Here is a 17,498-nt window from a genome sequence, read left to right on the forward strand (position 1 = left end):
TGAACAAATTGTCACGTCCCTGACCAGCCTGCTCCTAAACACTTCTTTAAGGAAGATATCAGATTTTGGCCATGGCTAATTCTACAGTTGTTTATATTGAGAAAGATAAGAAGGCAGCTACTGGCATAAAGCTTATTTCAGTCGTCAGATTTCTTCCAGGGCTTTTGTTGAACGTAGTTCGTCTTTATTGCAGAAAATTTTCGTTATTTAACTCCGGTGGAGTTTGATTTCACTTGGAATTTGAACAATTTGATTTGCATTGCAAAAATTTTGAAGCCGCGTTTCTGTTGCAAACTCGCAACAATGCTCTGTGACTTTGAACCATATCCTTTTCTCGTTTACAAACGAACGCTGAAACGTTCGTTTAAATGCTTGCCCTGAATGACGAAAAAAGCCAGAATCCATTTACTATGAACTAAATTTAGCGTTAAATGTGTAAATGCTACGTCAAGGAACTTTTAATCAACTAAAGCCATCAACTAAAGCCACCTGAACTGCTCGACATACAATGGAAATAAGAATGTCCTTATCAAAAGGTTTTTGCATTCACTAGATTTTAAGTACAACTTAAATCCGTGAGCAAAAACGCAAAGTTGTAAAATCTTGACAGATCTTACTAAGAACAGTCATATACTTAAAAACAAAACACTTTAGCTTTCTGGTTAATTACTTCAACAAATGCTGCGGGGGAGGGGAGGGGGGTAATTTCGCAACAACACGCAACAAGGAAAAGCGCTTAAATTTTATTGATCTCGACAAAATGACATCGCTTGCTCTTACTTTAGTAAAAGATGAAAAGATTATATTGGATGCTTTGAGAGTTATATAACTGCTGTAACATAATTCATTTACACACAGCATGCAATGCTAGAACAAAGACATTTTTTCCATATTTTACATGCATTTAATACGTAAACACAGTTAAAGATAGTTTGGAGAATGTTGTAATTCCACTCGTTCATTACTATTCTTATTGAGTCGTCGTTTACTTTGTATTTTGTAAGAACATAACTAGGGAAGAAACGTCTTTATACTTTATAAGATATAAACAAAGAACTCGATTAATAAAATCAACTCGATAAAACTTCCACAGCGCTACCTGGAAAAGTGATTCAGAAACAAGTAACGCGTCGAAGTAAGTATGTTCTTCATTTATAGTACTTTTGGTATAAAGTCAATCATGATGGTGGATGCTTTTAAATAAGATTCAATAAAATCTCTATTGATAAAGTTGTAACCTAATTGATATTTTCCCTTTAAACTGCTCTATCAAAAGCCTAATCAATGCTAATGCAAAGGTTTACAATGTTTTTCTACGAAACTCAAAATATTTCATCGCTCTTTGAATCGTCGCATAGTACGTAGTTGTCGTTTTAAAAAGTGCAAAAATTTCCGAATACCAAACAGCTCAACAACTCGAGCTCGGTTAACCTGACTTTCTCACAAACTCGAACGAATTTCAGATGTAATTCAAAATTTCCCCGTATATTGATACTTTGACGCAATCAAAAAATCTACTTCCGCGTCAATATTGATGCATGATTAGCACGTTACAGTGACGTAGCTAGCTGTACTTGCCAGTCATGCTAATAATGACTAAAAGTTTTCATTGAAGTTATTTAATCATTAATAATATAGTCATTTTAGATTGTTATGACTGATAGTCTTTTATACATTTACATAAAAAAACCATTTGATTTCGGACGAATTGCAACAAACAAAATGTGTTACGCGTGTGTTGTTTTTTATTTTACTTTATGTTGCCTCGCAACATCTTGTAACACATGCTCTAAGAAACTTCGTCGCTTAAAATATCTTTCATTTCGGCATCGTTGGTGTTCACCATTTCTTTTTACTTCTTGCTCACTTTCGTGTTTATTTTATATGAAAATTGTCACGTCTTTGCAGATGGAACAAAAACTTCCGCCATTTTCTAAGTGCTGCTTCACTTTTGTGGGATTTTCAGAGGAAGAGAAAGCTCGCATGGAGGAAAAGGCTATTCAACATGGTACCGATAAAAATTGCACAGCAAATATTTTGTTTCTATCAATTTGCCGATCACGTTCTTACCTACAAGCTACTCATGAATTTAATTTGTTCAACTAGTGTTAGATGAATTACTAATTATTTATACGTTTAAGTTTATAAACACGCATGATAATAGTGACACATTTTAGACTTATTTTGTGACTTTTTGTAACGGTGCATGAAGAGATCTATGCCATGACTAACTAACAGTCACATTTTCTCATTAAACACAACGAGAAAACACGGGTTGAAGAAAATGACGACGTTTTATCCAAAAATCGCCTGTTCTACAACACAAGAAAACACGAGGAAAGAAAATGTCGTATTTATGTGATTATTTAGTTGATTGAGTGTTTTTCATCCATATTCTTCAGGAGGGAAAATCTGCAATCTTGAAAGTAAGAAGTTTACGCATATTGTTGTGAAGGGTAGCGATAAAGAGATTCCTCAAGATGCGTTGGAAGTGAAGAATGTAAAAATTGTCAAACAAGAGGTAGTTCATTTATATATTTAGTCTCTATATATGCAGCAATTTGTTACCATGTCACCTACGTCCCGCCTCTCGGATTGCCTTTATGGGTGCATTTCACTTGAGTAAGGTGCACTCACTTTTTCGTACACGATACTCATGTTTTGAGTAAGCCTTACGTCCAAACTCATGAACAAACACTCTTCATTTTGAGTGGCGTTTAGTCAAAAATATGCGCATAAACAACGCTTATGTTTGAGTCAGAATAACGCAGAATCATGCAAGAGTCACTATGGGTGCTGCTGTGTACATTTACTCAGTATTTTGAGTCCCATACACTCAGAATTTCTTGCAGTGTAAGTAATGATTTTCAAATGTAGCTACTCCCTGTTTTAGTTGTTTCGGGCGAGCATTCAAGACGATGCACGTGGTGATTCGGGCTCGTCCCTTCTTAAAAAGGTAAAAATTTTATCTGTTTGAAATAATGTATGTGAATGGTTTGAACATGGGAGTATCGTACATGTTTGTAGATGTAGATGAAGCAAGAAGCAAGAAATAAACAAGTAGAACATGTTTAACAACTTTTTTAAACAATACAATCACATAAATTTTCATTTAAGTCAAACTTAGTTTGACATGAAACATTTGTCGTAGATCATGAAACATTTGTCGTTTTTGGCTGCCTCACTATTTAAATCGTCGTGAATCGATTGTGCGCTAAGTTTAGCAAGCTCATCTAGCAATTTTTTATCTTGCAAATTTGCAATAGGGATTCTTATTGTAGATCGTCCATATTAGTAGGTCTATACTAACTCAACTGTTCAAGTCAGTAAGACTTTACACTAACTTGGAGATCTGCATCTACTAACAAATGATTAATGCATGCGACGTTTAATTATATAAAACATGTCTCATTCAGTTAACCTCTGACACAACATCATTGATCTAGCGAAATAATCGAAAACGAAGTCGAGAAAAAGAAACAGAAGATTCTTCTTGTCACCCACCTAAAAAAAAGAGTAATGATATTTTATCAGAAAGTTCATACTCAGGTTTGTTACCTAAGCACACAATGGCATTTCTAGGTACACTACGTGAAGATATAGCAAGACAAAACAGAATTCTTCGTGAAAAACTGAGCCCTAAAGACTATGAGGTTTCTTGTGCATTTTCTAGGCATGATTTCTCCGCCAACAAATGAATTGGTGTCACAAAATAGACATGCTGCACCAGTGAAAGACGTTTCGCCTCCGAAACCCAAGACAATGCGCGAAAAAGTTGCTTTAGAATTGTTAAAAAATGAACAGGACTATGTGGAAACACTCGATACAATTATGGTACCTTAAAACTTTTGTTGCGCGGGATACTTTTGGTCTATTTCCCAGTAAGATAATTACACTCAGTCTTACACACTAATTATTATTCTGGGATTTTAAGAGTGCTTTGGAACAAAGAGATGCGACAGATGGAGCAATCTTGGCACAAGGGAAAATCGATAGAATACTTGGAAATTTACCCCATATCAAAAAAATTCATTATGAAATGATGGTTTGTATTATTTCCATAATTTCTTAAAAGCACTATATTGTCTATATATATCAGGTATTTCAAGTGAACGACAATTTTTGTAAACATGTTTCGGCATGCTTATGCCATCTTCAGTACAAGGAATTATTATGATATCTATTTACAATTTTATTTATATTATTTAAGTGAAAGTGTATTGAATTACTAGGTGATGAAATTATTTACAAGTTGAATATCGTGGTGATGTGATGTATTTGTTTATTGAGGTCGAGTTTGAGTTTTTTTTATGTAGAGGACTTCCTTGAGTTTCAAAGAGAAAGAAGAGTTAGCGGTGTCTAGGATGCGAAAACAAGAATGATTGTTATTGTTTTACATTGTGGGGAAGTGTGGAGGTGTTTATAAATATGTGAGTTTTTGTCGGAATGTGTGTGCTCTTTGATGCGTGTTGAGAGATGACGAGCTGTCTAACCTAACGGGAATTACATCCCGCACACGAATTTGTATGATATTATATTTACGTATTATATTTGCATTATATTTACGTAAATACAAAAATTTATTTTATCAGGTACATTGATTGCGATCATTATGTATATTTTAAGCAATATAAGTTCATGGCCACAGCTACGATAGATGTTTTCAATTGTAGGTTGAATTGCAAAATCTAATATCGTCTTGGACAGAAGATATGTGTATTGGAAATGTGATTTTGAAACATGTAATAAGCTTCTGAAGAAACAATTCAAGATAATGAATGATTCTAGTGGATATTTGCATTTATTGTATTTTACCTTTTAGGTTGTTGAGCTCAGGAATGCCTACCCTGAATATGTAAATTCCTTTCAAATGCGAAAAGAAACTGCTGTGAAATGTGACAAAGGAAATCAAAGATTTAAGGAATTTCAAAAGGTACTGTTCATTTGTTATATCATCGTTGTGTTTGTGCACAAAATTTGTTTGCATTTCTTTCACGACTTATCTTTAACGTATTTTAGATATGTCTCAGTCAACCAGAATTTGGTCGTCAGAAATTTCCAGAACTTCTTATCAAACCCGTTCAAAAACTACCGAGCATGAACCTCATTTTGAAAAGTAATTAATGCATACGCGTACACTATTTTGCTTATGTTATGGTACATGTGAAGGCATATACGTATAGCTATTTGCCAATGAAAATGTAGAGTTAAAGGAATGATAAAATTTCTATATTTGCTTTTACATCAACTGTACATTTCTTTTCATCATTAAAGAAATGACTACAGCTCATTGAAGTAGCTTTTTTGTTACTTTTTTTATAGGATTGCTCAAGGAAACAAGAAAAGCAAACTCAAATAATCCAGACATTGTTCATCTAGAAAAAGCGATTGAAGCTCTCGAAAGTGTCCTTACGTTAGTGAATTGTGTCTTTGGTGTAATAACTGTGTTTCACGAGGAACAAATCATGCTAACATTGAAGTTGAAAGTACATTTTTCCCATGTAACTGTTAATGTATTGTTTTTAGACATATTAATGAATGTAAAAAAGAGGCTGATAGTGAAGCCCAAATGTTCATTTTGTCTCAAATCATGCAAGACATTGAAAACTGCCCGGTAATATAAGAAAACATTATTTGATAAATCTCAAAATTAGCTTGACATTGCAATCTATCTGACAGTACAATACAACATACCTTTTTGTGTGTTTTCAATTTTTGTTTGACCTTCTCTGTTGTTATTCTATATAGCAAGACATTTCAAGTAATGGTCGGTCTTTTGTTGTAAAAATAGATGGATTCAGATTAAGTGATGAATTTGGTGAAAAAGCACAACCTGTAACATTGTTTTTGTTCAACGATAGTCTCGAGGTTTGTAAAACTATCTTCATGATTTGATTTAATGTTAAGAGATTACGTTATTTGTGTTTGAGTTCATGTAGTCATTGAAGTTAATGAGTTATAGCTACAATGTGTTTTATTTTACTTATCGATTCTGAATCTTTTATTCTGTATTTTATTTACACTCCACTAACGCAAGAAGCTGCGTTTTGCCATACTGAATTCACCTTAGCGTACGCCGAGGGTGTCTCCTGAATTTACGTTTTGAAGAAATTTTGTATGATTATTTTGCAATAAAATTTGCAATCTCACACCGCCCAATAAATCACTTAGCTAGCTAAATTGTATAAACAAACGATAACTCGCCCCATTCCATCGTAATAGACCGTGCGCCGCAAACTTTGTATTAATTGATTATATATATATCATATATATTTACCAAAGGTAGGCAACTATTATCGCAGTTACGAACACATATTTTTATATAAAGTAATAATACGTAAAAAAACAAACATGAACTCAAAATAATAATTATATCACACAAAAATAAGATAATTTTTCTACATGAATCCGTGCTTAGCTTTTAAAAAAGAGGATGAAATATCCGTCAAATACGCGTGAACTTTTCAACTTGTTTGAAAAAATTAAAAGATTAAATTAGCCAATTACAGTTGAGAGTCTTTTTGAAAATAATGGCGTATGCACCACTTCGATGCATCCAGCATGGAGACAGAAAAATTTTTCAAGCAAGTTGAAAAGTTCACGCATATATGTCGGGATTATCGTCCTCCTTTTTAAAAGCTAAGTATGGATTCATGTAGAAAAACTATCCTATTTTTAGTGATATAATTATTATTTTGAATTTATGTTTGTTTTTTAGGTATTATTACTTTATATAAAGATATGTGTTCGTAACTGCGATGATAGTTGCCTACCTTTGGTAAATATATATAACATATGTATAATCGTGGCCAGAGATTTGCCAGGCGGAAAGCGAATTTTCAATATGAACATAATAGCCCAACATAATACTTTTAAAAAAGCCATCACAATAATAAAATAGAGAAGGATTTATTAATTACGTTTCGTCTTTAACTTAAGACATCTTCAGATTAATGAGTTAATATATATACACGAGGTTTTAAATACAAGCATATAATATGGGGTGTTAAATTACATGTGAGAGGAGTAGGAAGTTTAGATGACGGAATTAAGTGAGAATGGCGGTATATTAAAGAAGGTGAAGGGGGATTGAGTTGCCTTGGGTGTTAAGAGAGGGTTTAAGTTTGGATATAAGAAGGCTTTCATGAATCATAAGGTCATAATTGTCGGAGGAGGAAGAGAGAATTGAGAAATCATTAAAATCGGCAGGGTGAGATGTATTTCTTATATGAGAAAGAACTGCAGATGGTGGTGGACATAAGGAAGGCTTCCCTATTAATTATATCTCCCTCCAGACTGGAAAGTATGTCTTGCGCAACCTAGATCTAGCTTGCGCAATTTCGGGAGAAATGCGCGTCCTGACGCGCAAATTTTAAAAAATTTCTTGTTCGCCGCGCATTTGTGAAATTTGCCGCGCAGCGCGAGAAATTATTGCGCAATATCAGCACATGTGCGCTGCAGCGCTGTTGTTTCCGTTGAAAAAAATTGTTGCCTGTTGAATGTCAATCTTACAAGCTGTTTTGACAGGCAAGTTCCGTTAATTGGTTGGTAAGCCAATAAGCGTTTGATGACTAGAAATATGATATCTGAGCAGATTAACTACACATTCTTTGCTTTCGTTTTCGAGCTTTCTCTTTTTAAGTGACTTCAAGGCAAACCATATCGATTCTTCGGTGTATTCTACGGTGATACGTGATATTTAATTAAACCAACTTGGGGTGTTCAAATTTGTAAGGTGAGTACACGTAATGGTTTAGTAAAATCAAAAGTACTGATACAAAATTACAAATGATAAAAATTCTGAAAGCATTAACGCTTCTAACACTAAACGCTCGGGAAACAAGTTATTATTTAACAGTTATGTTTTTTGTGTAACCTAAAAGTAGTGGTACGAAAGGATTTCTTGTATTACAAACTACAAAGCATGTTTTAATACATTTAAGGCAAATAAAATTCACAATCCTTACATAAAACATATTGATAAATGAAGCAATTTATAATTAAAACCGGTTTGCTAACGAACTAACAGGGCTTAGCTCGCTATTGTTTGGTGATAAAGCGAGATTTTTTGACAAACTTTTTATCTAATTGTTTATTTATTTTTACTAGATGGCTGAGATTCAAGCAGTTAAATCAGGTAAATTCACGCGTTACAATAGCCGAAAATTTTCCTAACAACAATATACACAATATATATCAGCCATTGGTTGATTGCAGGAGCTGATTCGGTGATTCCTCGACAATATTCACTTCTCACTAAGAGTACCAAACCAACATTTGTGTGTTGCTAAAACTAGTGCTGCTTGCCTTTGATACCAAAAACGTTCATTACATTATCTTAACTTATGTTTTCATTGTTGTTGCCTAATTACTAGTTTGCGTTTCATGCAAGAAGGAATGTGGAAGCCATTTTGCAAAGTTTGCAAAAACGTGCCACGCAATTCCGCCTTGCTCAACATCAGCAGGTGATGATGAAGGTTTTGGTGCCCAGGTCTTGTGTAGTGGCTGTGCAAAACTGAGACAGCAGCAGTGGCTAAAATAAGCAGCAAACACTGTCTAAGGAAGGTAACAGAACAATTATCTAGTGTTAGAATGTTAGTCGTGTGTAAGAGTGATCGTGTTTGCGTCACAAAGAAAAGTGGCATGACATTGTCAGTGGGTTTTATAAAAACAATAGTAAACAACCAAGATTGGCTATCGACACATTTGTAACCATAAAATTGTGTGTTATAGAGTTTCAGTTTGCCAACATGTTTAAAAGACATAGCAAGCAGCAGAAAACAGGACCAGAAGCAAAGCGAGCAAAGAGTGGACACGAGAAAACCCCAATGGGCTTTGCTTACTTTGTTTTAGGCAAGGCAAACGCAATTTTGGCTTGCTAGAGGGAACAAGTCCTCTCTAGCAAACCATTTAAAACTCACAGCGACAAGGGCGAAAAGACCTTAGCAAATGACGCTATTAGAGAAGATTCCCTCTTGCTAAATCTGCGCTACAGGCGTACAAAATGCTTAAATCGGCTAGGTAAATGAAAATCAAGTTCCCAATTCCCAAATTGAGAACTGCACTTACATTGTGTATGTTTTCTATGTTAATTGTATTTTCAGTACAAGCCAAGTGCAACAAAAGTGTGGTGGCGACGGAATGGGAGAACGGATAGAAATTATGGAAGTCGATGAAAGGTAGCTAAATTGCTCATTCCCCTGCGTGAACCATAAAATAACCGAATATCACAAACTGCATACATGTTATATAATACATTTCTTTTACATATACAGTGATAGCTTTTTTAAAATTATGAATATTAAATTGTTTCAGAGAGCTTGGTAAGGATACGGCTGGACATGCAACTGACGAACTTTCGTGCAAAATCGTTTCTGGTGTCAGTGAATCTGAAAGTTGGGAGGAAACCGATGAAAAAAGATGAGAGGTTTGTTAGTGAAATACGGCATTTTTCTTGCATTATAGTATCAGATTTTACGACATTTTGTCACGATATTTTGTGAAATTTATGCCATAGTGGTTGAAAGTGTTGACTTTTTAGTTCAAGGCTTCCAATAATTCACTTGTTCGGATAAGTAATTTCTACATTACAAATTTCTTAAGTCGTTTAATATTAACGATGAAATCATTAAGTATTTCAACGTCTTCTGTTGAATTTCTTAGTACATATACTTTTCACACAGTTTGCAAGAAAATTTTAATGTTGGCTTTTAACACTTTCATTGTTACAGCGAAGAGATTGTGAGAGTTAATGCAGTAAGTAAGACGAGTAAGGCTGCCTCTATTTCAAACACCAGCCGTCTTAGCTATCAAAGCTCGCTTGGAAGTTTTCTTCCTTCAATTTTATCAAGTGAGCAAGGCGACCTGCCATTTGATGTGGACGAACTTGCGGAAAAATTGCTACTAAGGTGGCACAAAAGTTGAGTGGTAACCCTAAATCAGCCCAATCAACAAGTTCAACAACTACATACAATCCCACATCGAGTACCGCACTTCGATCTTCCAATTTGATTGAGCTTGTGGATGAAGTGGAAGATTTTGAAATACTAAAAGAAGAGAACAGCTGGGTGCTGCAGTGTCGAACGTGTGTCGAATTTTAAACTCTTCCCGTGTTTCCTTTTCGTCATCTTTTAATCGACCTACTGGCAAAGCAGACGGATCTTTGGCATCTGGTTTACATATGTCAGATGCCTTGTATGAACAGCTAATTGCAGGCAAGTGTGAAAAATGGTACAGCCAAAAGCAAGCGTGTCATCGACATCTTCTTTCTTTGACCCACAAAACGCTGATGACCACATGAAGATGGTAAAGCAAGGGAGGTCAAGGGAAGTACTTGTTGCAAAGAATCAACTCCGTGCAGCTCTTGGTGTTGTGAAAACAAAGTCAGCTGCAGTTCATTATGAAGCACGAATTGCTGAGCTTCAAGCTGCTGGTGCGGATGTTGGTGATTTTTGTCATTCTCGAAAATTGTTTCCAGACATGATCAAAGCAGCATGTGCTTACATCGACATGAGAGCAGCCAATTTTCTTTCTACCCTCTTCCAAACACAGGAATGCCCCACATTTTATGTTACAGCTGATAAATCTACCAATCATCGCATCACTAATCAGGTTACTATCGTTTGTCCAGTTGTAAATGGTAGTCGCCGAGGCATTGTCCTTGACGCAAGGGAGGTTTACAGTAACTCTGATGCAACTGGTGGTACAGGTGATGCTCTAGCTGCATCCATTTTTAAAGATCTTGACGTGCATGTTGGTATTAAGGATAATCGGCTACTGCAAGTGCAAGGGCGAGTGATGGATGGACAATACGTCAACGAGCCGTTCATTGCAGGCATGAACGAGCCTGTATTTGAACTTTGCATGATGATCTGTCCTGCAAAGAAAGATTCTGGTGGCCTGTCCAATGGGACCCTGCCCATTGGTTAGATAAAGTATTTAGTCAGCTCAAGGACTCGCCTTTCGTTGATCGTTTGCTGAGAAGGATTGCACTTTATCATCAACTTTTAGTCGTGGTAAAATGCACAGCGTAGCGCGTCATACTGCTAAGGACTTGAATCTTCCGTTTCGAGTAACCAACGCATTTGCACATCAGCGGTTTTTGAGCTCCAGCTATCTATCTTTAAAGAATCTTGCAGATAGTTTGGAAGTGTACATCGAGACTTTCAAGGACCACGACAATAGAGAAGAGATGGGTTACAAGTTATGTGGTCAAGACTTTGTCCATGATTTGCTTGGTGTACTCGATTTGTTGTGGCCCTTGGTCGTCCTGATGCTGCAAGCGCAGGCTGAGTGGTATCCTGGTTGGAAGTTGTGCTCTCATGTTCCTTTGGTAAAACGACAGATGCAACGTTACATCGAGGAAGTATCTAAAATTGATCCTGATGACTTTGTTTGCCCAAGATTAAGCCAGCGAGTTCATGAAATTCGAGATTACCGCTTTGGGCAAAGTGAGTTGGAAACTGGTTGGTTTGTCGTTAGAGAAGGCGACGGTAAAGTGCCAGTGGATTGGGTAGCAAGAGAAATGCAGGACAGTGTTCATGATCTAGAGAAGCTGGCTGCGGATGTCATTAGTCAGATTGATGTTCGCTACACCAATAGCTTTTCTGACCTCAACAGAATGCTATCAAAGTGTTTTGACTTTGGACGACTTTTTCGTGGTTTATGCGGTTATCGTTCGGAAGAAAAAAGTCCAGTAAACAACAGGGAGTTTTCTGAACTTGAAGCTAAGGAGTTTAGACGATGTGTAAACTTTTCCTCACAGATGCCACATGTTTCTGAAAAGAATTTTGAGCTTTGTAGCGAGCTATCATCCACAGTGTTTTGGCGTCAAAAGAAAACACTCATTGCCGTTGTTTGGGGTGATATGCTACACACTCACTTCCTAATTTTTCAAGAAGATCTCTCTCGATGACGAAGGAATTTTTCCTTGCAGGATGTGGTTTTCGAGGAAGGAGTCTTTGTGACTAGGTTCCAAGAAGGTACACCAAGGCAGTTCACCCTTTCTGAGGTCTTCAAAGTGACGCTCAACAATGGTAAAATGATTGACGTTCTTTTAAAAAGAGGCCGTTATTGAATCTTTATATAACGATTCCTCATTTTATTCAGCTGTCGGCCAAGAGTTTTGTCTCGTCTTTGACATATTTTATGCGAAATGCGGAACTGAGGCTGTTGCCGAATCTTTTTACCGGGTGGTGGATAAGCAAGAAATGGATGGTGGGCAAAGCATAAAAGTGCTAATGAATCGTGCTAAAGTTGATTGAGTTTACCATCTGTACTTCAATGCGACGCAGCACTGAACGAAATGGCAAAACTTTACATCAATGGGGACAAGGAACGTGGTTTGTCCAGACATATGATTCCTGTTTTAGAGACCGACGAGCATGGCAAAACACGAAGGAGAGATGTCCAAGGTTTTGCAACGCATCATAACATCACGCCCTAAGCTACCTTTCCTCTTGTAACCTTAGTCAAGCGTCAACCAGTATGCTTCGTGCAGTTATAATCAAAAAGTTTTCAATCCAAATCTGGCAGCAGATCGTAATTGTTTATCAATTGAAAAGCTCCCTTGCTTACCATCTGCCTGCTGATTATAAACAATTATTAACTGAAAATCTTTTCTGTCCACAATCTGGCTGCTGATTATAAACAAAGATTAACTGAAAAATCTTTTTTGTCCACCACCTGCCTGCTGATTATAAACAAAGATTAACTGAAAACCTTTTTGTCCACCACCTGGCTACAGATTATGAACAAAGATTAACTGAAAACCTTTTTGTCCACCACCTGGCTACTGATTATAAACAATAATTAACTGAAAACCTTTTCGTCTAACACCTGGCTGCTGATGATAAACAATTATTAACTGAAAACCTTTTTGTCCACCATCTGCCTGCTGATTATAAACAATTAATTGAAAAACCTTTTTTGTCCACCATCTGGCTGCAGATTATAAATATTTATCAACTGAAAACCTCCCTTGCTTACCATCTACCTGCTGATTATAAACAATTATTAACTGAAAAACCTTTTTTGTCCACCATCTGGCTGCAGATTATAAATATTTATCAACTGAAAACCTCCCCTGCTTACCATCTGGCTGCTGATTATAAGCAATTAGTAACTGAAAAACCTTTTTTATCCACCATCTGCCTGCTGATTATAAACAATTATTAACTGAAAAACTTTCTACTCCACAATCTGGCTGCTGATTATAAACAATTATTAACTGAAAAACCTTCTACTCTACCATCTGGCTGCTGATTATAAGCAATTAGTAACTGAAAAACCTTTTTTGTCCACCATCTGCCTGCTGATTATAAACAGTTATTAACTGAAAAACCTTCTACTCCACAATCTGGCTGCTGATTATAAACAATTATTAACTGAAAACCTTTTTTGTCCACCATCTGCCTGCTGATTATAAACAATTATTGACTGAAAAACCTTCTACTCCACAATCTGGCTGCTGATTATACAAAAGATGGTTCCTGATTGATTTGTTTTTTTTTGACGACGTATTTGACGACGTCAGTAAATCAAATCTATTTGGTGCCTACCTTTTATCGTATCATACGCTGTGATGAAACGACGAAACAGATGAATGATAAACATACGTGGTACGTTGGTCGTTCGACTCGTTACATAATACCTAAGGTAAAGTGGCATTTTTTTGTGATTACACATGACACATCCTCACGTTGTAAAAGGAGAGTTGCAAGCTCCAACTTAAGGTAAGCTACAGCTATACACATGTATCATCTTTTATGTTATGTTTCATAACTATTTGCAATTGCAAACTATCAAAAATGGAGTGTGATACGGAAAAAATAAAACTGGCATCTCGCGAATATTTTATGGCTTCGCAGCGCAAAGTCGAAAATCCGCCGCGCAAAATTGAAAATCCGCCGCGCAAAATTTCTAAAAAAAATTGATCTAGCTTGCGCAGTTTGCATACTTTCCAGTCTGGATCTCCCTTATATCTTCCTTATGTCCACCACCATCTGCAGTTCTCTCTCATATAAGAAATACATCTCACCCTGCCGATTTTAATGATTTCTCAATTCTCTCTTCCTCCTCCGACAATTAATACCTTATGATTCATGAAAGCCTTCCTATATCCAAACTTAAACCCTCTCTTAACACCCAAGGCAACTCAATCCCCCTTCACCTTCTTTAATATACCGCCATTCTCACTTAATTCCGTCATCTAAACTTCCTACTCCTCTCACATGTAATTTAACACCCCATATTTTATGCTTGTATTTAAAACCTCGTGTATATATATTAACTCATTAATCTGAAGATGTCTTAAGTTAAAGACGAAACGTAATTAATAAATCCTTCTCTATTTTATTATTGTGATGGCTTTTTTAAAAGTATTGTGTTGGGCTATTATGTTCATATTGAAAATATGTATAATCAATTAATACAAAGTTTGCGGCGCACGATCTGTTACGATGGAATGGGGCGAGTTATCGTTTGTTTATACAATTTAGCTAGCTAAGTGATTTATTGGGCAGCCTATGGTGAAGCAGGCAAAACGACTCTCGTAAGTAACAGTCTGATATTTCTTAACTTTAGGTGACAAAACGCCGCAGTAAAGTCGCATCTTTCCGAATGAAAGGTTCAGTTCGCAGAAAGCCTTATGAACATTTGAAGTTTATTCGACTGTCAGAATTGTGTAAAGTCGTTGACATCACAGAGCAAGGCGGCAAGTATTTTTTTTCATCGTCAATTTTCTTTTCCAATGAACGTAAGATGTTTGCAAAATCGCTATTTTTACACTTTTTCGTACATGTTACGCAGTTCATGTTTTGAAATAAACTCAAACAGAACTGGTACACCCATCGCAAAAACACATAAACAAACACTGCGTTTTTGTTTTGTATGATACTGAAGTTGGCATTTTACCGTGACGTCCTTAGTCTATTGTATTTTATTTTGGGACCATTACAGGGGGGGAGTTCACCGTACTTATTATATCATTCTGTAGTGTGAATAACTGCTGTTGTAAGATCGCGGGCATCGACTTTATGCATGCATTTAATAAATGTATCAATAAAATATTTCTTCCACATGTGTCCAATTTTTGCCATCAAACTATTAACATTAGAAGGCAAATGTATATGCAAAAGTGCTTGTTCCATTGTTGTACCAACTAATCTCCAAAATATTTAAGTTCACACCTACGTTGTTTCAAATTGTTTTCTTTTACAACTCCTTACTCAATCAATTGAGAGATTTAGGAAACACGACGTATATTGTCTAAGACGCCGTGAAAATGGCGTAAATATGGCGTTGACCCAACCATATATGGGAATATCACGCCATTTTTATGACGTCTTAGACGATACGTCGTGCATGTTTGCTAAATCTCTCTAATGTCCCTAAGTAACATTTGGAGATGACAATAGAGAAAAATTTTTCGGTGGGAATGCTGTCAGGATTTCCACATTGTTGTTGCTGCGTAGAATGTGCTTAAAAGTGATTGTTTTCTGTTTAGAAAATCACAATCTATTTGGATTTATGTATTCATCAAGTGATGAGAAAAACTTTCCAAAATTTCGTCTCGAATCAAATGAAATCACAAAGGAAGAGTGGTTGGACAATTTTGTCACTTCCTTAGCTAACGTTGCTTCAGTTGCAAACAGAGTAAGGATAATTATAGCCAAAGTTAAGTGATAAATGTGATCGAATGATAACTGTTGGTTTTTTATGATATAGGACGAGTGTATTATCAAAAGGGATGCTAATGAATTGAAAATAAAGAAGAGTGATCTATCCTAGATGAAATAGTCAAAAATTGGTCGATATGTCAGTACATATGTCATTACAATTTAAAAACGTATGTGTGTAAGTGTTTTATGACACAGCTAATGCATCTTATGTGAGTACTGGATCATCTGGAATCATACCAAGTGTAGATTGTTGTCAGATAAGGCTAAATGCTAAATTAAACTTATCATGCGCTTAGTCATAAACTGTCTTCTTTTTAATTACTCGTGCTCTGAAGGGGCACGAATAGAGGTTTTGGCTTGCGGTGTCGAGAAATCGACTTTTTGACCCAGAATGCTTTGCGCTTTCACAAAAAGGGGGCTGCAAGGGGTGACAAAATATAATTCTTCGACAATACTAACAGTGAAGCCATCCTTTTCAAATAATGAAGGATGCGAAATCCATACGCACAAAAGGCAAAGCTCCGCCTCAACATAATGCATGGTGTGATATATAATTTTAAATTTCTGTATGAAAGCAACAAATATCATCGATATTCGGACTTTGTTGTTTACAACTTTTTACAGCTTCCTTTGCTTGAGAGATTATAGCACTGTAATTTAGCATTTAAGAGGATTTAGCTTTCATACTTTTGCTGATAGTACTTGTAACACTGCCTTCATGTTGATATTTAATAAAACTACTCACTGTTTCTCAGATGTGTGATCTCTTAAATGGCCGTTGGTTCGATCCAAGATAAGTTCAGTGTAAGAGATTTCATTCAAAATCCTCGTCTCTTGGTAATAATTTTGAGCTCTTTGTCCAACTTTCATGGCCCCAGGAAAGAGCAAAACTTAGCTTCTCTTTTTACTAATTGTGTTGAAGGGCATCAGAGCAAGTGCTATTGGCTGCAGTTTTATGAAAAACTATGGAAGTAAGCTTTACATCACAATCATCGTAAATATATTTGGTGCAAAGTCCCCGGATCTGCAGCTGAACTCTTAACCTCGTCAGTGGAAGCAAGTCTAGTCCGTCAGATTTTAAATTACTAAAGCTGGAAGTAGAACGAGCTCGCCACACACGACGATATAAAATCAACGCGCTTTTGATTCACCTTGGCCTGAGCCACTTTTAAATTTTTTTGCAGTGTTTGAAGATGATTTTCGTCTTCTTCTTCAACGAAGTGTCTCCTCTTAACCTTTAAAGAGCATGGTCTCATTACTCCTAAAATGACAAGATCAACAATTTGTCTCGTCCTTGGCCGCTTCCCGCACCCTTTGTAGGAGTATGTCAGATTAAAGGTATGCAGGCTTTTGTTTTTCTGTGGTCAACAACCAGATCCAAAAATTTCTATAGATATTGAGAAAGATAAGAAAGCAGCTAGTGGCAGCTAAAGTCGTCAGATTTCTTTATAGGTTTTAACTTGATGTAGTTGAGTAGTTCGTCGTTATTTTATAAATTTTCCTATTCAACTCAGGTGGAGTTCGATTTGTTAATTTGAACAATTTGATTACATTACAAAAATTTTGAAGCTGCCTTTCTGTTTTACGCAGCCCGGTGACGTAGACATATCGAGTTCATTCTCCAGAAGAATACTTAAACGGTGTTTGCGTGCCCTGAATGATGTTGCGTCCATTTGTTATGTCATCGTAAAATGCTACGATCAACTAAAGCCACCTGAACTGCTCGACATATAAAGCAAAATAAGAATGTCCTTATCAAAAGGTTTTTATCATCACTAGATTTAAAGAAGATCTTAGTCCATAAGCGACTTTTTTAAT

General features: G+C 36.1%; 1 protein-coding gene and 2 long non-coding RNA genes across 3 annotated transcripts; all 3 read left to right on the top strand.

The window, feature by feature from the left end:
- Positions 1-936: 936 nt before the first annotated feature.
- On the top strand, positions 937-15,983 carry LOC124450672 (protein ECT2-like). Its single transcript, XM_047001308.1, has 16 exons — positions 937-1,135; positions 1,909-2,008; positions 2,403-2,521; positions 2,894-2,956; positions 3,447-3,549; positions 3,674-3,834; positions 3,935-4,045; positions 4,674-4,742; positions 4,823-4,933; positions 5,020-5,116; positions 5,323-5,413; positions 5,527-5,614; positions 5,749-5,868; positions 14,584-14,713; positions 15,506-15,654; positions 15,727-15,983. The coding sequence occupies exons 2-16, from the start codon at positions 1,909-1,911 to the stop codon at positions 15,787-15,789; spliced, it is 1,575 nt and encodes a 524-aa protein (XP_046857264.1). The 5' UTR covers positions 937-1,135; the 3' UTR covers positions 15,790-15,983.
- LOC124450674 lies at positions 7,181-8,408 on the top strand. Its single transcript, XR_006950158.1, has 3 exons — positions 7,181-7,735; positions 8,110-8,137; positions 8,376-8,408. It is a non-coding gene; the product is annotated as an uncharacterized LOC124450674 (long non-coding RNA).
- LOC124450673 lies at positions 8,976-9,411 on the top strand. Its single transcript, XR_006950156.1, has 3 exons — positions 8,976-9,021; positions 9,105-9,179; positions 9,316-9,411. It is a non-coding gene; the product is annotated as an uncharacterized LOC124450673 (long non-coding RNA).
- Positions 15,984-17,498: the final 1,515 nt, after the last annotated feature.

Source organism: Xenia sp. Carnegie-2017, unplaced genomic scaffold (genome assembly GCF_021976095.1).
Source record: "Xenia sp. Carnegie-2017 unplaced genomic scaffold, XeniaSp_v1 HiC_scaffold_24, whole genome shotgun sequence".
In the NCBI taxonomy this organism is placed as follows: domain Eukaryota; kingdom Metazoa; phylum Cnidaria; class Anthozoa; order Malacalcyonacea; family Xeniidae; genus Xenia; species Xenia sp. Carnegie-2017.